The following is a 26,809-nucleotide window of genomic DNA, read 5'->3' on the forward strand; positions in this document are numbered from 1 at the left end:
GGTGGAATTGTGCATTTTGATGAGTTATCGAACTGCAATGGACCCATGCACTATTTTTATACAAGGGGCCTTTTCTGTCTGTGTCCATTAATGCAACTTACATTTATGGTATTGACAACATGTACGTAACAATAGGCAACATGTAGCTCAAATGGAATGACACAATCACGGGAGATGTATCCACAAGACAACTATATTTATAGCTTACACTTTGCTGCAGTGACTGAGGTTGGAGATAAATTGTTTTATGGGTTATTCCTTCACTGCTCACTTATGGGATGAGCATAGGTATCGCGCACCATGTTCTAGTCTAAGGCTATGTGCCCACGGGCCAACGTGCCCACGGGACAATGTACCCGCGGATTTTGCCGCGGAAAACCTGCGGATTTATCTGTATTTTCAAGATAAATCTGCAAGTTTGCACAAGTACAGACACTCCCCATGTTATCCTATGGGATTTGGGGAGTGCTGTATCAATGGTGCAGTATGTGCGGCTGTTGAAAATGCTGCGGATGTCCCGCAGCCGCACGTAACTGCTTGTCAATTATATATGCGGAAATATATGCAGAATTCCCGCTTCTCCAGTATGGAGATACAAGGCGGGAATTCCGCAGGTATTTCCGCCCCTGTCCTGCAGGTTTAGCGCAACAAAAATGCTCGGAACCTGCAGCAATGGATAGCTGCGGATTCCGGGGAGCAGCTGCGGGAAATCTGCGGACAAACCTGCGAAAATATCCGTGGGTACATTGTCCCGTGGGTACATAGCCTAATAAGGTATTGTGCTTGCAACCCGGCAGGTGTCTAAAACGTAGAGGCGCTCAGATTACCAGATTTTTATAGATTATGATTTCGAAAGTGAGCAGCTGTGGACTAACTCTTTAGCCCCTTAGATGTTATGGTCAACAGTAACCGGATCTAGGTCCTTAGACAAAGAGATAGTTACCATGAAAGTTGGTGAGTCTCATTAATGTCTCATGGTATTACTTGTGCGTGAACCATACTATCACAGCATGACTGCCTTAACCTTCGTGTTTCTCATTTTTTTGCTTTGAGTCTTCAGAATGTATCAGACATAGACAATACTAAATTCATGGCATGTCTTTCCATCATGCAGAGGTCATATGTCCCAAGAGAGTATATTATACGTATCCAAGATGGTACCATAAAGAAATATAATCTGTCCCTTAAAAATCAAACCTTCATACAACTATGCTGATAGAAAAGGTTATGTGTATCAGAATCCGGTAATCAAAAAAAGAGAAAAAAATCTGTATCTGTTAGGGAACCTTTCATCAACATAAGCTCTCCAGCTGCCACCAGAATACACGGCCTTGCAAGTCTTAAATTTTAAGGTAAAAGATACCTATATGGACTCAAAGCACTGCTGAAAAATCCTGTACTTAACGTATGTGCTAAGGAGGCTGGAAGTGCATTGGGGTGGGGCCAATGCACAGTAAGTGTACCAGTCTTCATCACTCCTGACCCTGGGACAACCTCCTCTCAAGTCACTGGTCTGCCAACTGCTGCATGAGGGTTTGGCTGTCGGAGAGTTGGGTTTTCAATCACAAAGACAAAGGTGTTTGGCGGGCAGGGTATAAAAAAAAAGACCAATATATCTACTGTCTATCAGCCTGTCACAATGCATTTTCAGCTTCGTTAGCATATACCAGAGTTGCATTTCTTAGCACTGGAACAGTTCTTTAGGGACAAACAGGTATCCAATACCTTATATTTTCAAGATGTGAAAGACATGCACCTATAAGGGGTTAAACCAGGGGTAAACAGGGGCCCAAAAAGTAATAGGGCCCATTTCCACCTCCAAAGTAGGTGCAATGTTGCATTTTTATGAGCTCTTGTGTTGCAAAGGGCCTATATATTGTTCTTGCATGGGGGCCCTTTTCTGTCTATGTCTGCCAGTGGGTTAAACAGTAAACAATTTGAGCAATTTGCATCCTGTTTCATAACACAATACCACTATATGCACACATGAGACAAACTAGTGATGTTGGGATTGGTTATTCTGATAAAAAAGCACCTTAGTAGTTCTAAACAGTTTTATGTTTTAGGTTGATTTTGGATTTGCAAAGAAAATATTTCCTGGCCAAAAAACATGGACATTTTGTGGAACACCAGAATACGTGGCTCCGGAAGTAATTTTAAACAAAGGTCACAGTTTTAGTGTGGATTTCTGGTCACTCGGAATACTGCTATATGAATTGCTTACAGGAAGGTACGTTTTTCTGTATTATACATTACTTAGCTGTACTACCCGGCGTTGCCCGGGATAGTAACTATCTCTTTCCCAGTCTCTGTCTGTCTGTGTGTCTGTCTCTGTCTGTCTGTATCTGTCTGTCTCTCTGTCTGTCTCTTTCTGTCTGTCTTTCTCTGTGTCTGTCTCTGTGTCTGTCTCTGTGTCTGTCTCTGTCTGTGTGTCTGTCTCTTTCACTGTCTGTGTCTGTGTGTCTGTCTCTCTGTCTGTCTCTTTCCCTTTCTGTCTCTGTCTGTCTCTGTGTGACTGTCTCTCTGTCTGTCTCTTTCCCTCTCTGTCTCTATCTGTCTCTCTGTGTCTGTCTGTCTCTCTACATGTCTGTCTCTGTCTTTATCCATGTCTGTCTCTGTCTGTCTATCTGTGTTTATCTCTCTGTCTTTGTTTATCTCTCTGTCTATCTCTGGGTCTGTCTGTGTCTGTCTGTCTCTCTCTTTCTGTGTCTGTCTGTGTCTGGCTGTCTCTCTCAATCTCTGTGTCTGTATCTGTCTGTATCTCTCTATCTCTGTGTCTGTCTGTCTCTATCTCTGTGTCTGTCTGGCTCTGTATCTTTCCCTGTCTCTTTCTCTGTCCCTTTCCTTATCTCTGTCTCTTTCCCTGTCTCTGTCTCTTCCCTGTCTTTTTCCCTGTCTCTATCTCTTTCCCTGTCTCTCTCTCTTTCACTGTCTTTTTCCCTGTCTGTCTCTTTCCCTGTCTGTCTCTTTCCCTGTTTGCCTTTGTCTCTCTGTCTGTCTAACTTTGCTGTCTGTCTCTTTCCCTGTCTATCTCTCTCTCTGTCTCTTTCCTTGTCTGTCTGTCTTTCTCTATCCGTCTGTCCACCAATATCATATTACCTCACACATAAGCTTCTTATACTAAGAATGTCCATCGTTACCTATAGCAACCAATCACAGCTCCTATTAATGACCTGTAGCTCCCAGCTCTATTGACTTTAATGGAGGCAGTTTTTTTGCAGAGTAACTGTAACGCGCGGGGTTCAATTTTCCTGTCAAAACATAGTCTATGACGCTCCCTGAGTCACATAAGGTGTCTGTGGAAAATGTTGTGATTGTAAATGCGACGGTGCGGATTCCTTTACCGAACATACACACATATACAGTGTGTCCACCTATATCCTGTCCACCGTCATTAACTTGAGAACGTGAGAAGTGGTGTCTAGGTATAGTAAAGTAGCCATGCGTTACGCAATGAAACCACCTATTGCGCCACCTGGTGGAAAACAACAGAGTTAGCATTTTTATCTTGAAAACGGAATGAGATAGAGAGAAAAAGTGAATTACAAAATTGTAGGGCATCATCAATTCAATACAAATCGGTACCTTGTATACAGAAATGCTATGATTAGAACGTGTAAAACTCACAAGGCTGCGGACGTGAAGTGATACCTCATGAAGACCTTCCTACAAGTCATTGGGTATGGTGGCTGCATGGAGTGGCCTCCACGCTCACCTGACCTGACCCCATTGGACTTCTTTCTGTGAGGTCACATCAAACAGCAGGTGTACAGTTAGGTCCAGAAATATTTGGACAGTGACACAAGTTTTGTTATTTTAGCTGTTTACAAAAACATGTTCAGAAATACAATTATATATATAATATGGGCTGAAAGTGCACACTCCCAGCTGCAATATGAGAGTTTTCACATCCAAATCGGAGAACGGGTTTAGGAATCATAGCTCTGTAATGCATAGCCTCCTCTTTTTCAAGGGACCAAAAGTAATTGCACAAGGGACTCTAAGGGCTGCAATTAACTCTGAAGGCGTCTCCCTCGTTAACCTGTAATCAATGAAGTAGTTAAAAGGTCTGGGGTTGATTACAGGTGTGTGGTTTTGCATTTGGAAGCTGTTGCTGTGACCAGACAACATGCGGTCTAAGGAACTCTCAATTGAGGGGAAGCAGAACATCCTGAGGCTGAAAAAAAAAAAAAAATCCATCAGAGAGATAGCAGACATGCTTGGAGTAGCAAAATCAACAGTCGGGTACATTCTGAGAAATAAGGAATTGACTGGTGAGCTTGGGAACTCAAAAAGGCCTGGGCGTCCACGGATGACAACAGTGGTGGATGATCGCCGCATACTTTCTTAGGTGAAGAAGAACCCGTTCACAACATCAACTGAAGTCCAGAACACTCTCAGTGAAGTAGGTGTATCTGTCTCTAAGTCAACAGTAAAGAGAAAACTCCATGAAAGTAAATACAAAGGGTTCACATCTAGATGCAAACCATTCATCAATTCCAAAAATAGACAGGCCAGAGTTAAATTTGCTGAAAAACACCTCATGAAGCCAGCTCAGTTCTGGAAAAGTATTCTATGGACAGATGAGACAAAGATCAACCTGTACCAGAATGATGGGAAGAAAAAAGTTTGGAGAAGAAAGGGAACGGCACATGATCCAAGGCACACCACATCCTCTGTAAAACATGGTGGAGGCAACGTGATGGCATGGGCATGCATGGCTTTCAATGGCACTGGGTCACTTGTGTTTATTGATGACATAACAGCAGACAAGAGTAGCCGGATGAATTCTGAAGTGTACCGGGATATACTTTCAGCCCAGATTCAGCCAAATGCCGCAAAGTTGATCGGACGGCGCTTCATAGTACAGATGGACAATGACCCCAAGCATACAGCCAAAGCTACCCAGGAGTTCATGAGTGCAAAAAAGTGGAACATTCTGCAATGGCCAAGTCAATCACCAGATCTTAACCCAATTGAGCATGCATTTCACTTGCTCAAATCCAGACTTAAGACGGAAAGACCCACAAACAAGCAAGACCTGAAGGCTGCGGCTGTAAAGGCCTGGCAAAGCATTAAGAAGGAGGAAACCCAGCGTTTGGTGATGTCCATGGGTTCCAGACTTAAGGCAGTGATTGCCTCCAAAGGATTCGCAACAAAATATTGAAAATAAAAATATTTTGTTTGGGTTTGGTTTATTTGTCCAATTACTTTTGACCTCCTAAAATGTGGAGTGTTTGTAAAGAAATGTGTACAATTCATACAATTTCTATCAGATATTTTTGTTCAAACCTTCAAATTAAACGTTACAATCTGCACTTGAGTTCTGTTGTAGAGGTTTCATTTCAAATCCAATGTGGTGGCATGCAGAGCCCAACTCGCGAAAATTGTGTCACTGTCCAAATATTTCTGGACCTAACTGTATGCGACCCCTCCATCAACATTGCAGGACCTACGACGACGTATCACAGATGCTTGTGAGACATGTCACCTACCATATTGCACAACGTGCAGCAAGATACAGTATGCTGTCCAGAGTCCAGATGTGCATTGCATCTGATGGTGGCCACTTTGAGCATCAAGGCTACATGAGCGCCATATGCGTGACCAGCATTTAATGTTTTGGGGAAGTCATGGGTTTCATATCATAGCATTTCTGTATGCAAGGTGTCGATTCGTATTGAATTGATGATGCCCTACAATTTTTTAATTCACTTTTTTTCTCTATCTCGTTCCGTTTTCGAGATAAAAATGCTAACTCCGTTGTTTTCCACCAGGTGGTGCTATAGGTGGTTTCATTGCGTAGCGCATGGCTACTTTACTATACCTAGATACCACTTCTATGCCTATAGCTGCTGCCGTTCTCAAGGTAATGGCGGTGGACAGGGTATGGGTGGACACAGTATACATACTGTACATACATACATACATACATGCATACATACATACATACATACATACATACACTCAGCTATAGATATTAGACTATAGGAACAGTCATCTAATTTACTGTCTTTTATGGGGCTTTTATGTCCGCTTTTAGCTATGAGGATGATGGTGAAATAGAAATTAGTAATCACTTGCAAAAATGGATGCCATTAATGGTCTTTAATAGTTTGGATACAACGCCTTAGTGGACCAGAACACTTCTCTCATATTAGAAGTCCAAGTGAAAGGGACCTGTTACAAATGGCATACGAGGACCCAGTATGTCAATTAACATCTCATTAAGCTGAGCCCATTCATAAAAATTAAAAACACAAAATAATGAGGTCAGCAATGGGAATAAAATAAGGGCAAAAACTGAACACTTTGTCTTGATGACAGGTCCTCTTCAACTGTATTTTTACTTGTACCCAACCACTATAAATTACTTTTGGACATAATAGGTGACATATGTAAAGAGTTTATATAGAGTAATAAATTAGAAGAATTTCCTCTAGCAAAGTACAGTTGTAGCACCCAGAGAAGGGGGTACTCGGTCCCGGGCAGTAACAAGTGGGAATGTCACTCTGGTGGCCGTTGCCCAATCCTGTGCTCTGGGCCCCTCTTGTTAATGCGAGTATTTACAGGGGAATTAAGAGTTTTTTTCATGTGATGCCACCTGCTGGTTGCGGTTAAGGATGGAGACCCGCTGCTGCTGAATGTGGGTACTCCCAGGGCTGATGGTAGTGGCAGCTGTGATGGTAGGCCCTCCGCAGGTAGGGCTGTGCCTGGGAGATGTAACGGGGCAATAACAGACCCTTCACCAGGTTGTCTTTAACAGTCTCTACTTACTGTGGACCCAGGGGTTGCTGGTTCAGGTCCCTTGGAGGACCAGTGCCAATGTAGTGACCCGGGTTGCTCGTTCCCTGGCACTCTTTGTTGATTAGGTCCCTGTAGCATGGAGTATTCTGGGGCCCCGACTGTCCCTTATGGGGTACAGTCTCCTTCTCCATACGGCGGGCAGTGCGGACCCTGTGGGGAGGTAAGTGTCTGAACCCCGATCCTAGTTTACTGCTGATGCCCCCAGATTATTTGGTTCGGTAAAGTCCGTGAAGGTGTCCTCACCGCGCAGGTATTTGCCAAAGTCTAAAACTTGCGCTTGACCTAGGTCCCTGTGCCCCGTTCGTGCTTTGGTCCCAGCCTGTATCTCCGGTACCCAACCTGGCAAGCTCTCTCCTGTGCCTCCAGGTCACCGCTTCACGGACCCAGCTCAGGGACGTCCGCACACCTCTCCTGTGTGCTGCTCGACTCTCTCCTCACTACCGACTACTGACTGACCCCTCCCACCAGGCTGGCTATACCCAGGGACTCGTTCCCATGGTGACCATCCACTTACATGGTTAACCCTCTATGCCCAGTTTGGAGTGGTGAACTAGGATTTTGGTCGTGTTTGGATGAAATCGGCACTGGTGTTCCAGGTCCCAGGGGGTAGGTCCTGCATCCCCAAGAGGATGCAGTTCCCTGTAGTGCCCTGAGAGTCTCAGGGGCGCTACACAGTCATTTATAAAGACTATAAATCTGAGCTTAGAGAGAATCAAAATACATTGCCAACATCAATGGCAGGACAATATCTAAAGGTGGTGTATCCTCTTCCCAGTATCTACCAATAGTCGTATCAGATTAAAATCTAACATGTTCGAATGTTGTAATGAACAAATGCTTTGTGGTATTATTTATAACACATACAATATTGAAAATGGTAATAAATAATAAACAGCAAGAGGCTATACAGTGACAGATGGTAGTACATGTTTTCTGAACATATGTTCCACAAATCAGGTTAATAAAAGCAGATAGAGAACAGCATGTGGGAGGTGTGCTATGCAGCAAGTCCATTCAGAGCCTATCCTGATGTCCAATACTGTTACAATGGAAATCTTCCCTACCACTAGAATAGTGTCCACAAGAGGAGCTGCACATCCCTGTTCCCTCTAATCTTCATTATTAGGCAGGATGCAATTTCTCCTACCTTCCATAAGGGTGACCATCATCTGAGGTTAGGCCTAGGATACACAGCGAGAAAAACGGTGCGAGTGGAATGCGATAAAAAAATCGCATTCCACTCGTACCAATATTACTCTATGGATCCGCTCCCATGAGCGATTATTTTCTCAGCCCTAATCGGACCAAGAAAACAGTCGCAGCATGCTGCGGGTGGAATGCGATCCTGTTCCACTCGCACCCATACAAGTCTATCGGGCAAGAGAAACATCGCATTGCACTCGTATTACACTTGTGTAACGCGAGTGCAGTGCAATTCTCTCATCAGCCGGCAACGGAGGAGGTAGGGAGATAAATCCCTCCCTCTCCTCCGCAGAGCTGGCCCTCCTCTCCGCAGCGTCACCTCCCCCTCTGCAACTGTGGTCAGATTACACGATCGGACCACAGTCGCATTATAGTCGCATGACACTCGGCTCCTGCTGTGCTGCGAGTGTCTGCCGAGTGTCATGCGAGCATTCGCACAAGTAACCGTGTGGCCTCGGTCTTCGTACTCCTCCTGCGTCCATATTACACCTAAGCTGTGTTTATTATAGGGGACTATAAACTCATCAAATTTCTGTCAGTATGCTGTCCTCCACTTTCCTCGGGTTAGTCTGCCCATCATGCAGCCTGCTGGAAATGGGGAGAATAATCCCCTGCATGCAGGGCTGCCACTAGGAATTTCAAGGCCCCATACTGGCAAAATCTTTGGGCCCCTTTGAGACCCTCAGGCTTCACCCCAGCTCCTCCTCCATCCCTCAAACCTTCCACAGTCTCACCACCATGAATATATATATATATATATATATTATATATATATATATATATATATATATATATATACACACACACACACTAGTGATGAGCGAGTGTATTCGTTACTATTCGCTATTCACAGAATAGTACAGTACTCGGGCTTTTCATTATACTGTGAGTAATAGTGTATTCGCCTCGCTATATTTGGATGTCCCGCCCAGCCATTTTGGCGCCTGCTTTGCAGCCAATAAAGATGCTGGGCTTCTTAACCAATCACAGTAATGCCGCAGCCATGTTAGTTGTGACGTTACTGTGATTGTCTGGCCGTTCAGCGTCATAGGGTCTATAAAAGACCTTCCGCCACCATTTTGCGCACATTGGGCCCGAAGTCTGCATTGTATCAGCGTAGGGTTAAAGCGTGCAGCTGCTAGAGAGAGTGTAGGCCTCTTAAAGCAAAAAGCCCTATTCAGGGCTGCCTGCAGCATTGGTCAGTGTAGCTTTCAGAGGGAAAGATTTACAAGCAGGGACAGTGTTTAAAGCAGAGTGTGTCACTACCTGCATAGTACTGTTCAGAAACCAGAATATAATAGCTCTTTTAAGAGATGACAGCACCAAACAGTCACAGCAGGGAGACAGAGATTCTGGATTAGGCCTAAGCCATATGGCATGAAAATCGGTGTGAGTGGAGTGCTATAAAAAATCGAATTCCACTCGGACCAATATTAGCCTATATGTCAGCACCCATGAGCGATTATTTTCTCAGCGCTAATCGGACCGAGAAAACAATCGCAGCATGCTGTGATTGTAATGCGAGAGTCTTTCTCTCACACCCATTCAAGTCTATGAGGCGAGAGAAAAATTGCACTACACTCCCGGTACACTGGTGTACCGTGAGTGCAGGGTAAGAATGGCATTAGCTGGCAACAGAGGAGAGAGGGAGATAATTCCCTCCCTCTCCTCCTTCGTGCCAGCCCGCTCCTCCGCAGCACCGGTCCGCCGCTCCTGAGTGCCAGCCCACCCCCCGCAGCTGAGGTACGATCGTGTGGCGCCCTGGACAAGCCAGGACGTCACAAGTCCAACACCAACACACCGACCCACTCCCGGGCAGGATCAGCAAGGTTGGCAGACGGTGGTGACCGTCTGCAGGAGTGGCCTATTGGAGCTTGCCGTAAGAACCGTGGACGGGCGGTGGCCCGACAGTACCGGACCGGTACGCAAAGAGAAGCCAGCACCATCCGGCAGGGGCTTACGGACCCCGGCAAGGCTAGGAGTCGCCGTGAATTTGCCAAATCCGTTAGCGAAGGGAACCTCCTGGGTTTCCCAGCAGCCAAGTCCTGACAGAAGGCAACAGTCCAACCGAGAGAGGGAAACACAGTCACCGCCAAGGCTAAAGTTCCCAGGGCCAGAGCCTGCGGGCAAAAGGGGCTCCTTCAGCACCCATCCAAGCTGGGGAGCGGGTTACCGGTGGGAACCCATTGGAACCGTACATGTTACACAGGTGCAGGGAAAGGCAGTCACCATCAACCTGCCGGGAGGAGAAACACCGCAGCCGTCTGTGGGACCCGTCCATCCAGTCGTATGTTTTACCGAGAACTGTGTCCTCATCATTGGCTGACTGAGTACCACAGTACTGAGTACCACAGCGGCACAGCGCTGCCCCCACGACCCTGCACCTCACCAGGCCCCGTAACCCGCCTGCAATCCATCCCTACCCCATCACCGGGCCCCGGGACAACCAACTCCCTACCCACGGAGGGGAGAACTAACATCCAGGCTGCTCCCTGTCATCGCTCCTGGGATCCCCGTCCAGAGCAGCGGTGGTGTCACCAATATCACCACAACCGTGGGTGGCGTCACGGACAATATCCAATCCCCACAATCAATCCCCACCCTTTTCACTCACGGGCGAGGAACGCCGCTCGAGTCCCCGGGATCCGGCCCACCGCTCGAGCCACCACAGAGCAGCGGCAGCAGCAGCCGGACCCGAGCAGTGGGAGAGGGCAGCGTCCCCTCCTCCGCCCGCGACAATCGCACGATTGGACTCCAGTCGCAAGGACACTCGCATGACACTCGGCTCTGCTGTACTGCCAGCGTGAGGCGGGTGTCATGCAAGCGGATCGCAGTAACTCCCATGTGGCCCCAGCCTTAGAAAGAGAATCGGGAACTGTTTCCACAATAGTCAGGGGTTCACAGGCTGACTAGTGCCGTCAGTCCATGTCAGTCACATTCATACATTGCTAGTGGCCTTTGCAAATACAAAGCAGGACTCTACCATTTTTTGGTGCTTGATACAGTAAAGCACCATTCCTGTTTCCACACTACTTAGGGGTTTACAGCCTGACTTGTGCCATCCATCTACATCGGCCACACTTAGACGTTACTAGTGGCTTTTACAAATACAAAGCAGGACTTTTTACCATTTTGTGGTGCCTGGTAAAAAGTACTCACTTATACTTTCTCCACAATATTTTTGGGGTCAAAGCATTCTTGGCTTGGGCCATCAACATCTGCAAATATGTCACCAAAACCCAAAATGACAAAAAAGGCAGTTGTTAAGGGACATGAATGTGGGCGTGGTGTTGTCAGTGGTGAGCGACAAGGCACTGAGTCTGTGTCAGGTCAGAAGAAGCTTGATGCATTCACTATGTACCTTGCCAAATTTCCCGGTCTGGAACGTAAACGTGTGTAGAAGCCAGAAGAGCGAGAGTAGATTCTGTCTTGGATGGCAGACAAGGTTTCTGCGAATTTGTCAAGCAGCAACCAATCTTCCACAACCACACAGTCTACTATGGATACACAGAAGGCTGTCCCATCCAATCCTCAACCTGGTCCTCATCCCTCCCCCTTTCATCAGTCACAGGAGACATATGACCCCAATCTTGGCCACCCTGAGGATCTGTTTTGTATGTATCCATTGGTTCGCTCTGGCCTCTCACAGTGGAGCATGGAAGAGGGACGTGAGGAGGTGGCATGCGTTGATGCGCAAGTATTTGAGGACCTACGGCCAGAAGGAAACCATTTTGAGGAACCTGATTTACTTTCTCCTGAAGTGGAGGCTGCTGATGATGAGACACAGTTGCCATCAAGTCAGCCTACAATCTCAAGTGTGAAGGAGGATGAAATGGAAGATGAGGTGGTCGATGATGAGTCCACTGATCCGACCTGGACCGTTGACATGTATAGCCAGTACAGCAACACAGAGGAAGATGGATATGTAGCACCAACATAGGCACCAAGGGGTAGTGGTTTGCCCAGAGTGAGAACTGGGTCAAATGTTCCCAAGAGCACCCCCACTGTGGCCAAGTCAGGGCAAGGGGGTCTTCAGCCGCTGTATGGAATTTTTTTTCTGAAAGTCCTTCAGAGAAAAACATTATAATCTGTAGCTTCTGCCATACAAAGTTGAGCAGAGGCCAGGGCAAAGGCAACCTGAGCACCACTAGTATGCAGAACCACATAGCAGCCAAGCAGCCCAGTAGGTGGGCCGAACACCAGGGTACCAAAATTGTGTCTGCGGGTCAAACCACTGCCATATCGCCTGTGTCCTTCACAATCTGCTGTCCAGGAAGCAGGCATTCATACATCCTGCCCAAAAGGTGCAATTGCACAGACACAGCAAACATCAACCACATCCTCTTCCTTTCCCAGGGAAGCGTCCAGTTGTCTGTACCTGAGATCTTGGAAAGGAAGCGTAAATACCCAGTCAAGCACCCACAGGCACAAAACCTAAACTCGCTTATTGCCAAATTGCTTGCCATGGAGATGTTGCCGTTTAGGCTTGAGAGAACACAGTGTTTCCATGATCTCTTGGCTGCGGCTGCCCCACGATACAGTGTTCCCACTGTTGAAGGTGCACCGTATTACTGCCTATGTCCGCCTTTCCTCTACCGCTTTTGCTTGTCTTACAGTGTTGCAAAAATGCTTTAATTTGCCAAATCACCGACTCATGTGCGACCCACTGACGCGGTGGAACTCAACATTCTATATGCTGGTGAGGATTACTGAGCAGCAGTGGGCAGTAGCTGAATACCAGCTCCAACATACCCATCATACTGAGTCAGCCACCACACATAACAACTGTTCAGTGGGTATGGATCGTTGACATTTGTGAGGTTCTTGAAAACTTTGAGTACTGCATCAAGCTAGTGAGCGGTGATCAGGCTATTATCAGATTAACCATCCTGCTGCTGTGTCTGTCTGCGTGATACACATTTTATCCAACAACCTTTACTGGTTGGCCTCCTTTCTGGACCCACGGTACAAGGAGAAATTTCCTTCTCTCCTTTTGGAGTCACCAATGGAATCCTTCAAGAGGGTCGTTGTAGATCACTTAATGAAAACATCACCCTCAGGCAGGTGACAGAGTTACCGGCTTTTTTCAACACCAAGGGAGAGACACCAACACCAGGTCCAACAGAGGTGGGGGGAAAATGCGCGCATCTGGGCTATTTTCAATAAACCGGGACACCAGCAAGAGCTAACTGTGCCTGTAACAATGTCAAAGAGGGAAGTTGCACAACATGGTTAAGGGGTACTTAAGTGACCATATCTGTGTCATTTCTGATGCTTCAGTTCCCTTGGAGGTGCTGGACTGTGTGACGACATGGACTCTCATGGGTTAAAGTTTCTTAACATTCAGCCAGACTATTGTTCTTATGTGTGCTAAGTCATGTTTGCTTAGCTATTGCTCTCCAGACTTTTCCAGTAATCATTGTATTGTAGTTGTGTATTGCTAATGTGATTACCTTAGTAGCCATTGTCTAGTCGGTGACTTGCCGACTCCATGTAGATATACTGAGTCTTTCTATGCACATCATTTAAATGAACATTATCCATGCAGCTTGAAATTCATCCAATGGGAGAAGCAATCTTGTCCAACCAATCGATGAGGACGCAGTATCCTAAGGGAAGGTTATGGCTATAAAAGGGACTTCTTTAAGCCACCAGGGTTGATGAAGGTTGATGGATGCTGATGGATCCAGTCTAAGCTCTTTGGAGCTGACTAGAGGATCAGGATATCTTATGGCTTCAATCTAGGGACTCTGGTCCTGGTTGGAGACCATATCCACAGCCTAGGGATTTCGACTCCGGCTGCCAGAATTTTAACATCAAACCAGGACTACCTAAGGAGGACACTCAGGTTGGGACAGTTCAGTCACCTGTTACAGACTTTGCAGACCTCAGACAGCTTGGAACCTGTGAAGCATGGACATTCTAAATCCCTGGTGAGCCAGCGGAAGGTTGAGACTCTGTTGCCTGTTACATTTGTGTGTTTTGCTGGTTATGTGTTATGTGCCGTTAATTGTTTGGGGATCCAATAAAGTCTAATTATTGTGGTTCCCTCACCCTGTGTTGTCTGAGTAGTGTTACGCCCACGGTTAAGGAGGCCGGCGTTCAGTTGGGATGAGCCCTGAGCCACGCTGTCTTTCTAAAGGCGGCGGGTTTTAGTGGACAAGAGCACCCACTGAGCCGTGTGTTTCCACAATTGGTGGCAGCAGTGGGATACTACTCAGCCTGGTTTACCCAGGGGAGCTGCAGTGGACTGGTGTTTTCGGACACCGTCCAGGGCTCAACAACCAGGGAGGCACATAAGCATACCCAGCAGGCCATAGGGGAGGCATTCAGGTTTCGGACGCTGCCATGTCCAACCCCACCAGCTCAGCCATGGGACAAGGACCAGAGAGGAGTTACGACCGCAGCAGTAAATGGATGCTACAGGATCTGACACTCGGTCAGACTTGATCCGGAAATTAGTCTGTTGGGATGCCCAGAATGATGCAGAGGATGATGAGGACACTGCCGTTGTGGTATCAGAGGAGGTAAACCCTGTATCTCATCATAGATCCAGTGACAGTCTGGAAACAAACCAAACCCAAGCAGCCCGAGTCAAGGAATTGTTTACTGCATTGGGGCCTGAAGCTTCAAGGGAAGAGAGGGCTGGTGTTCTGCAATTTGTGTTTGGATTTCCAATTCCCTCACCATCAGCACCTACCTCCAGGATAGACCACCACCAAGGAAGTCATCTTCGCTACAGGGATGTGCCAGTGTTTAATGATTCCAGTACTGAGATAGATGAACACTTGCAAAACTTTGAGATGCTAATGCGTATGCACCAGGTGCCCACAGATGAGTGGTCCAAATACCTGTGGACAAGCTTGCCGGTCCGGGCCCAGGAGGCTGTCCGATCACTTGGGCCTCAGGACTGCTTGGACTACGGAATTATTAAGGACACTTTGTTGGCCCTTTTTACCATAACACCCGAGAGACATCGCACTAAGTTCTGGACTATGTCTCGCCAGGGTGTCTCATACGTCGAATTTGGCAGTCAACTCCGACGACACTGTAATCGCTGGCTCGATGGTCGGGCTGCCCACTCCGCTGCTGCCCTCCGGGATGTGATAGTGCTTGAACAGCTGCTGGAGCAGATGGACCCAGAAATCCGAGAATGGGTAGCTGACAGGAAGCCCGACACCCCAGAGCAAGCAGCGCGATTGGCTGACGAATTTACAGCCAACCGACCCAGCTGGAGGCCCAATAGGCCCACCGATCTGAGGAGGTCCCTCAACCATGGATCAAAGCGACCCCCAGACTCACGTGCTGGACTAACTCATTACCCCACAGAAGCCCCAACAAGACAAAGGCTTACCAACAGGGTGGGTGACTTGTCTAACCCACAGCGCTGTTATACGTGTGGGTGCCTTGGACACATGGCCAAAAAGTGTCTACAAAACCGGGGCCCCATGCCTGGAACCCGTCTACCAGTCAGCATATGCCGAGATGAACCAACGAGACCTGAGGAATGCTACTCCTGAGAAACACCAATAGCTGAGGAAGTGGTTTATCCAGTCAACACCCTACGGCAGGCCGGACACCGTACACCAGCTAACCTCCATCCCCACATCCAGACGGTCAAGGTCGGTGATATACAGGCTCAGGGACTTCGAGACTCGGGATCTTCCATCACCCTGGTCAGCCCAGATATTGTTCCCACAGAACATCATTTACCTGGCCACCAAGTGACCATCACCCTTGCTGGGGGCCAGCGCTCGAACATCCCTCTGGCACGAGTGCAGTTGGACTGGGGAACTGACCAAAGAGAGGTTGAAGTGGGGCTCATGGACGGCCTCCCCACCCCTGTAATTTTGGGAAATGACCTAGGACAAGGACTATCCAGCCAGTTTGTCACCGCCATCACCCGCAGCCAAGCCAAACACCATCCTGGTGCAGGTCTTTCTTCCAGCCCATCAGAAGGAGAACCCAACTCCTCAATCTTCAGCCTCCTCATCAGAGCCAACAAATGTGAGTACATCAGACCCAACTGTGGCCATTGATTGGGGGGAGATAGATTGTAAGGAGTTCAGGGAAGCTCAACTGTCAGACCCCACCATAGACCTTTCCGTAGTGCGGCCGCCCAACCTGGGGGAGGAAATCAGGGGGAGGTATATAGATGGGAAAAAGGCCTCTTATATCGGGAGAAGCCCGCATCCTGCCCAGAAAAACCCTGGACCCGTGTACATCAGCTTGTGGTACCCCAGCAATACTGACCCCAACTATTGCGTTTAGCTCATGATGTTCCTGCGGCTGGGCACATGGGGACCAAAAAGACTCGGGCCCGCCTTCTGCGTAGTTTTTTCTGGCCAAAGGTCACTCAAGAAGTGCAAAAATACAGAGCCTCTTGCCCAGTGTGTCAGCGTATGGGGGGAGCCCCATGCCGTGCACCACTTCAACCCATGCCCTTGATAGGAGAACCGTTCCAGAGAGTTGCCATTGATATAGTATGCCCCTTAGCCATCCCCAGCCGCAGGGGAAAAAGATTCATCCTCACCCTGGTAGACTTTGCCACCCGTTACCCAGAAGCCGTTGCCTTAACCTCCATAGATGAAAAGCACGTGGCTCAAGCTCTACTGGACATCTTTAGCCGGGTAGGGTTTCCACAGGAAGTATTGACTGACCAGGGGGCACAGTTCCAAAGTGAACTGATTCACACCCTGGGGGAAAAACATGGAGTCCGCCCCATGCGTACAACCCCCTACCATCCTGAAACAAATGGATTGTGTGAGCGCTTCAACAAAACGCTCCAACAGCTCATTAGCCAATATGTAGAGTCCGAGGGGGGGACTGGGAGAAAAACTTGCAGCAGCTCCTTTTTGCTTACCGGGAGGTGCCGCAGGACTCCACTGGGTTCTCTCCCTTTGAATTGCTGTACGGCCGAAAAGTACGAGGGCCCCTAGAGCTGGTACGAGAGAGTTGGGAGGGCACCTTCCCCACAGAAGAGGTTCCCATACTGGACTATGTTCAAAAGTTTAGGGAAAGGATGAGGCACCTCATGGCGTTAGCCCATGGGAATTTAGAAGTGGCTCAGGAAAGGCAAAAACGATGTTACGACCGCACTGCCCGGCCCCGAGAATTTGCCTGTGGACAGAAGGTCCTAGTACTAGTACCGGTGCGGAAAAACAAGCTGCAAGCCATGTGGGCGGGTCCATTCACCATTACCAAGAAATGTGGCAATACTGACTACACTGTGGCCCTGGATCGAGCAGGTGTTCGTGAGCGTACCTACCACATCAACAGGCTAAAAGCTTATGAGGAACGAGAAGTCACCAATTTAGCAGTTTGCTGTCCAGAGTTAGATGATCCAGAGTTGGACCAGATCCCAGACCTATTAGTGGACTCCAAAAGGGAAATGGGGGTAAAAGATGTATCACTAGGGGAGCAGCTTTGTCCATCACAGAAGCGACAGATATCAGACATACTCGGAACATATGAAACCCTGTTCACCAGTCAGCCTGGTAGAACCCCCCTGCTCCAGCATCATGCCAATACAGGGGCAGCCACCCCACTAAGACAACCCGCCTACCGGATGACCCCTCCTGTGTTGACAATGATGAAGGCCGAGGTGGATGACATGTTAAATATGGGAGTCATAGTCCCCTCCCATAGCCCATGGGCTGCCAGTGTGGTGTTGGTGCCAAAAAAGGACAAGAGTACTCGTTTCTGTGTGGACTATAGACGGCTCAATGAGGTCACGATTACAGATGCTTTCCCCATGCCCCGGGTGGATGAACTACTAGATAGGTTAGGAGGGTCTCGGTTTATATCTACCCTCGATTTGAGCAAGGGATACTGGCAGATCCCACTCACAAAAGACGCTCAAGAGAAATCAGCCTTCATAACCCCTTTTGGCCTATTTGAGTTTATCAGCATGCCTTTTGGGATGAAAAATGCCCCAGCCACCTTCCAGAGGATGGTAGACCATTTACTAGAGGGATGTCAGGGGTATGCCCAGGCCTATTTGGATGACATCGCTATCTTCAGCGACACTTGGGAAGAGCATCTTCATCATGTGTCCCAGGTGCTGCAGAGGGTAGCCAAAGCCCAGCTCACCATCCGACCTGACAAATGCCAAATGGGGATGGCCGAAGTGCTATACCTGGGACATCGGGTGGGAAGTGGGTGCATTCGTCCCGAACCTGCAAAAGTAGAAGCCATTACCCAGTGGCCACGCCCGGTCAATCAAAAAACAGGTCCGCGCGTTTCTAGGAACTGCAAACTATTATCGAAAGTTTATCCCCAATTACAGTACCATAGCAAAACTGCTCACTGACCTCACCACCAAAAGATATGCCCGTAACCTTATCTGGACCCCAGAATGTGAAACTGCGTTCTTCCAATTGAAAGACCGACTGGCCCAGGGCCCAGTCTTGACTGCTCCTGACTTCCGTCGCAGGTTCATCGTCCAAACAGACGCATCAGACACAGGACTAGGAGCTGTACTTAGCCAAGTGGGGGACAACGGTGAGGAACATCCGATAACGTACCTCTCCCGGAAACTGTTGGACCGAGAGAGGGCTTACGCCACCAAAGAAAGAGTGCCTGGCCATAGTCTGGGCTCTGAAAAAATTGCAGCCCTACCTCTATGGCAATGAGTTCACAGTCCTCACTGACCACAATCCATTGAGTTGGCTAAATTGCACTGCCGGGGACAACGGACGCTTGCTCAGGTGGAGTCTGGCATTACAATCTTACAATTTTTCCATCTCCCATAAACAAGGCAAGAACCATGGAAATGCAGATGGGCTTTCCCGTCAAGAGGAGAAGGATGATCGGAAGCCTATCATGTCTGGCTAATATTAAGAAGGGGGAGGAATGTGACGACATGGACTCTCATGGGTTAAAGTTTCTTAACATTCAGCCAGACTATTGTTCTTATGTATGCTAAGTCATGTTTGCTTAGCTATTGCTCTCCAGACTTTTCCAGTAATCATTGTATTGTAGTTGTGTATTGCTAATGTGATTACCTTAGTAGCCATTGTCTAGTCGGTGACTTGCCGACTCCATGTAGATATACTGAATCTTTCTATGCACATCATTTAAATGAACATTATCCATGCAGCTTGAAATTCATCCAATGGGAGAAGCAATCTTGTCCCACCAATCGATGAGGACGCATTATCCTAAGGGAAGGTTATGGCTATAAAAGGGACTTCTTTCAGCCACCAGGGTTGATGAAGGTTGATGGATGCTGATGGATCCAGTCTAAGCTCTTTGGAGCTGACTAGAGGATCAGGATATCTTATGGCTTCAATCTAGGGACTCCGGTCCCGGTTGGAGACCATATCCACATCCTAGGGATTTCGACTCCGGCTGCCAGGATTTTAACATCAAACCAGGACTACCTAAGGAGGACACTCAGGTTGGGACAGTTCAGTCACCTGTTACAGACTTTGCAGACCTCAGACAGCTTGGAACCTGTGAAGCATGGACATTCTAAATCCCTGGTGAGCCAGCGGAAGGGTGAGACTCTGTTGCCTGTTACATTTGTGTGTTTTGCTGGTTATGTGTTATGTGCCGTTAATTGTTTGGGGATCCAATAAAGTCTAATTATTGTGGTTCCCTCACCCTGTGTTGTCTGAGTAGTGTTACGCCCACGGTTAAGGAGGCCGGCGTTCAGTTGGGATGAGCCCTGAGCCACGCTGTCTTTCTAAAGGCGGCGGGTTTTAGTGGACGAGAGCACCCACTGAGCCCTGTGTTTCCACAGACTGTACAGCCGCTAGTGTGATGTTAGAGCATGTTTTAAGTTCTGCATGGGAAATCATCACTGATAGTCGTTCACGTCTCTCCAAAGAAAATGCAGATAGACTTAAGCGGGCTTTACACGCTACGATATCGTTAATGAATTATCGTCGGGGTCACGGTGTTTGTGACGCACATCCAGCGTCATTAACGAGATCGCAGCGTGTAACACTTAAGAGCGATCCTAAACGATCGCAAAAGAGGGCAAAATCGTTTGCCGTGGAGAGGTCGTCCTGAAACAAAAAAAGTTTACCTCTCATTAGCGATGTTGTTCGTCGTTCCTGCGACAGCACACATCGCTATCTGTGACACCGCAGGAGCGAGGAACATCTCCTTACCTGCCTGCACCGGCTATGCGGAAGGAAGGAGGTGGGCGGGATGCTACGTCCCGCTCATCTCCGCCCCTCCGCTTCTATTGGCCGCCTGTTGTGTGACGTCGCTGTGACCTTGCACGACCCGCCCCCTTAGAAAGGAGGCGGATCGCTGGACAGAGCGACGTCGCAGGGCAGGTAAGTCCGTGTGACGGGGGTAAGCGACGTTGTGCATGATGGGCAGCAATTTGCCCGTGTCGCACAATTGACGGGGGCGGGTATGATCGCTTGCGATCTCGCTAGCGAGATCGCAGCATGTAAAGCCCTCTTTAATCTCATTAAATTCAACAAGGACTGGATTTCTCCACAGTTTGCAATCCCCCCTGATGAAAGCAAGCCAAACTAAATTCCCCCAAATTATTCATTTTGGCAACTGCTGTTAACGTCCACCCCTTGCCATATAAAGCTGTTTCTTTCCTGCGTCATCCTTGACTCAGGCCAGAGGATTAATTTTTGTAAACACTATGCACATTGTGCAGTAGACAAACAAGGACAGTACTCCTACTCCAGCGTTATTATTATTTGTCATTGGAGGCCCTTGTCATGTGTCATATATATATCTCCCTCCTGGGCACATTCTGGTTTATATGTTCTATTTTGGTTTCTGACCCCTTCCTGGTATATATGTCCTCCTTATGGTATGTATATCCCTTCCTGGTCCCCACCAGGCATATTTGTCTGCCACAAATAAACAACAAACATTTTACTCACCCTCCCTGGCTCCCATGATGCAGGGCATCCTCTCTGAGCCATGATGCATTTCCACTGGATGTGCGCCCTCCAACTCACACTTAGCTGAAGCAAGGCAGGGCTGGGGTTGGCGTGCCCCCACCACCCACTGCCTCCTGTCTTCAGCTCACCAAGCGCTTACCTGTATCCACCAGTAATGCAGTTGTGTAATGAGGTCACAGAGTAATGACTTTATCGCACTGCTACACGCTGGGCCACGGGATGACGCCCTGGCACCCCTGCTCTGCTTAACTGACCTTGCCTCCAGTCCAGTCAAGCACATGGTTAATTTGCATTTGCCGCCCCTTTGCATGCAAATTAGCCATATATAGTGCTGAACTGACACAGCCGACCCCCTCTGCTACTGCTGTGACTGGGGCCTGGTGAAGAGGAGGGCCCAGCCAAGCCCAATATTTAAAAAAGCTAAATAATTACACCGGGCCCCATGCACCAGTCATGGTTGTAATGCCCTGATGGTGGCCCTGCCTGCATGTTGTCTGCTGCTTTCCCACTGGGCTCTGCTGGAACTCTGAATAACAAATCAAATTGCTGCAGCTTAGTTCACTAAAACCTCCACCCATCACCCTAGTTTTCTAGCTACTAGCTTAGTGAAGGGAATAATTCTGTGTGTGTGTGTGTGTGTGTGTGTGTGTGTGTGTGTGTGTGTGTGTGTGTGTGTGTGTGTGTGTGTGTGTGTGTGTGTGTGTGTGTGTGTGTGTGTGTGTGTGTGTGTGTGTGTGTGTGTGTGTGTGGGTGTGTGTGCTGCATATCACATACAATACGGTGCAAAACTTCCAACATTCACAGCATATATATACATGAAACATATTTCACGTTATACAGCTGGTAACCCTCAGAGACAGCCACTCTGTGGGGTACCACGCGTACAACTAGTAGTAACTGCTCTCTTGTACTGCAGATCATTTCGTACTCAAATGAATAGGAATGCGTTTTGATAGTCTATGTTTCCTGTGATTAGGGAAGATGTTATCATCAGTTATGCGGCTGATTCTTACAACCTATATTCACCATCTGGAAAAAAAATCATAACCCATAAGGACAATGTATACAGGTTCAGATTTTTCACATACATTGCTATTATTGACACAGACAACTGTACTTGGTCTTGCAAATGTTATTCACTACTTATGTGCAAAATGAATGCCATACAGATTATTTACAGATGAAATGTCATCCATTTTTTGGGAATGAAAATAGGGTGGTTTTTTTTAAACATTCATGTGAACTCAGCCTTAGGCCTCTTTCACACATACGTGCCTCCGGTACGTGTTTGGCAGTTTTCTCACGTACCGGAGACATGTACACACACGTACACCTAGGTTTTCCTATGGTTTTGGACACACGTAAGTATTTGCACACGCAACGTGTGTCTGTTCCATACTTACGTGTGTCCGTGTGTTTCTCACGCCGACATGTCCGTTTTCTCTCCGGCATCACGGGTGTCACACGGAATGCAAACGTGTCACACATAACACACACGGACCACTCGGATGTGTTCCGTTTGACACGCACCAGAGAGAAGACGTGTCTGTGAGAAAAAAAACAAAACTTTACTCACCTTCTCCTGCCCTCCTGTCTCTGCCGCTGCTGTCACTTGCTGCCGACCACCGCTCATCATGCTCATTGAATATTCACTTCACTGCGACCGGAAGCAGCAGCAGGGAGTCTGCAGGATCGGAGACCGAAGATCAGTACCACGGACAGTGACGCTAGGGACATGTGAGCATAAAGTTCCCGTTCTCCGTGTGTTATCACGGATAACACACGGAGAACACACGTAGCCCATATACACGGGTCACGGAGGGCAAAACGCACCTCTGATACGTCCATGAAAAACATGCGTGATTTTCACGGATGTGTGAAAGAGGCCTTACACAGTATTGTAAATATCAGTAGGTACAGCTTTCACAGGAGGCATCGTCTTTGGTTGAGCAGAGTTGGATTCTTTCCTTCTTCCAGAGATCTGCACTACATTGTAATGACAGTTTTCTTGGGAAGCTGTGAGCACATGTCCAACAATAAACGTTATATTAGCTGAAAGTTTTCCTTGTTTAGTCCCATTTTCCATGGTGACTGAGAGGAAAGTGTTTTCTTTACATGTTTCTGCAGCTGAGTTGAGATCTTAACAACACAGTTCTGTTTTTGTTATTATATATATCTTTGGGAGGATTATTTTTCATGTGTAATATGTGTAACATAACATATCTGGCATATTTCTCTCCAGCCCTCCTTTTACTGGGCCAGACCAGATGATGATCTACAATTTAATTCTCCAAGGTATTGAGAAAGTCGAATTTCATAGAAAAATAGCTAGACGGCCTGAAGAACTGATCCGACGCCTGTGCAGGTAACGTGGATTTTATCTTACATTAAATGGGTAATCAACAGAATTCTAGGTAAATATTAGGATGCACCGTGTTACCTCGGAAATTAGCCAGGGTCTTATATTATATTTGCTCTGAAAGATGCGCTAGGCTAGGGCTTATTTTCAGGGAAAGTTTTATTTTATTTTTTTTAGATGACCAGCAATCCACATTTATTTTTTAACAAAATGATCAACATTTCTTCAAATTTAACATGTCATCACATTTAGGAACATCAACATAACTCTCCAAACCCTGTAACTGTCTATCTATCTGTCTGTCTATCTATCTATCTATCCATCTATTATCTATCCATCCATCTATTATCTATCTATCCATCTATTATCTATCTATCCATCTATTATCTATCTATCTATCATCTATCTATCTAGCCACGCACATACATACTAGCCTGTTGCCTCTTCATTTTTAGATTTCTGCAATTAGGAGACCTTTTGGTGACAACCTAGTCACATGATGTGATGTCACAAAGGTCCTGAAGCAGTGTTATCATCAGAATATAAACACTGGGGCCCCTAGGAGAATGGGGGCCCTATGAGATTGCCCAGCTTGCGCTCCGATCCCTCCAATGCCAATACTGCATACCAGCCTGTCTCCTGTTCAGTTCTTTTAAGGCCGCTTTACACGCGGCGATTTATTGTGCGATCGCATATGCAATCGCACCCGTCCCCATCGTTTGTGCGTTACGGGCAATTTGTTGCCCGTGGCGCACAAAGTTGGTAACCCCCCATCACACGTACTTGCCTCCCGAATAACCTCGCTGTGGGCGGCGAACATCCTCTTCCTGAAGGGGGAGGGACGTTCGGCGTCACAGCGACGTCACACAGCAGCCGCCCAATAGAAGCGGAGGAGTGGAGATGAGCGGGACATAACATTCCGCCCACCTCCTTCCTTCTGCATTGCCGGCGGCCGCAGGTAAGCTGCAGTTCATCGTTCCTGGGGTGTCACATGGAGCGATGTGTGCTGCCTCGGGAACAATGAACAACCGGCGCACAGAAGGATGATCGATTTTTTGAAAATGAGCAACGTGTCAACGAGCAACGATAAGGTGAGTATTTTTGCTCGTTCACAGTCGCTCGTAGCTGTCACACGCTACGATATGTCAAACGATGCCGGATGTGCGTCATTAACGACGTGACCCCGACGACATATCATGAGATATATCATAGCGTGTAACGGGGCCTTAAGACTCCTGCAATTAAGAGACCATTGGTCACCTGACTGAAGTCATCAAAGGTCCATAAACAATCTTAACCTCGGAATACAACAGCTGGGATCCCTAAAAGAGTGTGTCCTGAGAAATTGTGCAGTTTTACTTCCCCTATTGATGGTCCTGACCAGTGTAGGACTGGCTACCGGAGGAACCTCCAGTAATACAAGGCCTGGCCACGGTTGCCTGCACTGAACTTTGAAGCTCTCACCTGAGATCCGGAGTGCAGCCTGGACTGAACTGATTTTTGTAAAACTGAACTGCAAGCGCCGACTGATTCCCCAGCGATTGCTGTTCAGTTCATGGCAGCTGTGGACAGGCCAGGCTGAACTCTGAAGCTGTCACCTGAGCTCCGGAGTTCAGTCCGGCCTGTCCGCAGCTGTGACATGAACTGAACTGCAATCGCCGGGGAATCATTCGGCGCTCACGGTTCAGTCCTGCAAACCCCAAGCTCAGTCCAGGCTGCACTCCGGAGCTCAGCTGAGAGCTCCAGAGTTCAGTGCAGGACTGGTGTTACTGGAGGTTCCTTTGGTAGCCAGTCCGATTCTGGTCCTGACTATAACTAGGGCTTATTTTTGGAGTACAGCTTATATTTCAAGCATACTACAAAAATCCTGTAAAATCATGCTAAGGGAAACATGGTAGTTGTTGGTAAAAATGTAATCATTTTACGAATATCCCAGACATGATTTTATACAATATACCAGTTGTAGTCTATGCTATGGGCCTGATACAATATTGCATTTATGCTTGTTTTTTGCCAACATTTTGGCGTTTTATGCCTTTTTTTATGCCATATTTATCTTACAACTTGCGCCTTTTATGAACTTACTTTTCAATGTGTTTGTCTGTTTTTTAGTTCACGAAAGTAGATGGAGTATAGGGTTTCAAAATGTTTTCCCCTGACTCATCAGTTGTAATTTTTCTAAAAAGTCACACAATTTGGCACTAAAATGTACTCCGGTCCCTCCCCTTTAAATTATTATACAATTTTCAGTCATTTTAATGGAACATGTGAGTAAAAAAACAAAATTAAAGAGCATTTCTTATTTTTCTACAAATTCGTGAACCGCGTGTGCCACATTTGAATTTGGTGCAAAGAAAGTCAGCGAAGGACAAAATCCCAAAAAATAAAAATGACTTTATTAAATTATTTAATTATTTAGAATTTATATTCTAAAATTAAAAATATCTGAAAAAGTGTACCTTCAATGACCAACTCCGAAACATTAAATTACATTACTCTGTATCTACGGAGACTTTTCAATGACCCTGTTTGCAGTCAAAGTCAGGCCTGTACTTACAACATATTTCATTGAAATCACCATAAAGACTTCTCAAGTGCAAATAATAACACCAAAAGGTTACAGAGTGCGACATTTGGAAACAGAATCTAAAAGGAAAACTATACTAGATGTATCGCAGAGAGGTTTACAAAACGGGCCGGCTGCTATGTGTTAACTTGAAAGTCTACAATGTGGACGTGTTTGGCAGCCACATAGTCACCGACCACAAATATTTAGTAAGCAACTGCAGCTGCTTGATGAAATAGACAGGAGGGACAAACGTAGTATGTTATCTATGTAGACCAGAGAGAACGCCAATGTGTCTCTACCATGGAAAGTCATCCAGAGCTAGAAGGCAATTTGTACAATTATTTGTACAATTATATGCAAATAATTGCCCTCTAAGATGCCAAGGCCTATAATTAAAACCATATAATGGTGGATAATTTCCATGACATCTTATACAGGAAGAGCGACACTGCAGCCAAAAAAAATCGCTGAATGGCTGCCATGTAATAATACAGTTCCCATGTAGGAGCGACTTTAGGGGAAATGTCGGGTCAGAAGCAATTACAGCGGATCACTAGGGGTTAGACAAGTCAGACCTGGGGTGATCAGTTCATTGCCACAACTCCACCTTCTTTGTCCTCTTTTTCCTGATACATGTGGCAGAGTTTTTATGTTATTTTTATAATGTTTTTTACTTATTTATTTTTGCCAAAATTGGTGGAAAAATAAATGTAATACTTGTCTGTTTTTCACTATTATTTATAACCTTAAAAGACCACTGAAATACATTTTAAAATGTGTTCCCCTTTTTGTAGCAATTATTTTTATATATCGGACATGTTTTGTTTTCATTGCGGTTAGAGCTAGTAACAGTGATTTGGATTGGCAGCAGCTTTTTATTATTTTTTCCTGGGTATTTTTGTTGTTTTTTTTTCATTTATTTATTTATTTATTACTTATTTTGTTTAGTGTGCCCCCCATATGGTCATAAAAGAATTTTAGGGGGCA

General features: G+C 46.8%; 1 protein-coding gene across 1 annotated transcript in view; it reads left to right on the top strand.

Annotated features, from left to right (window-relative positions):
* PRKG2 (protein kinase cGMP-dependent 2) overlaps positions 1 to 26,809 on the top strand; it is a 138,936-nt gene that overhangs the window by 96,673 nt on the left and 15,454 nt on the right. The window contains exons 15-16 of the mRNA XM_075352421.1: positions 2,067 to 2,230; positions 23,137 to 23,259. Coding sequence (XP_075208536.1) covers positions 2,067 to 2,230; positions 23,137 to 23,259 — 287 coding nt within the window. The remainder of the gene's footprint in view (positions 1 to 2,066; positions 2,231 to 23,136; positions 23,260 to 26,809) is intronic.

Source organism: Anomaloglossus baeobatrachus, chromosome 1 (genome assembly GCF_048569485.1).
Source record: "Anomaloglossus baeobatrachus isolate aAnoBae1 chromosome 1, aAnoBae1.hap1, whole genome shotgun sequence".
Classification (NCBI taxonomy): Eukaryota; Metazoa; Chordata; class Amphibia; order Anura; family Aromobatidae; genus Anomaloglossus; species Anomaloglossus baeobatrachus.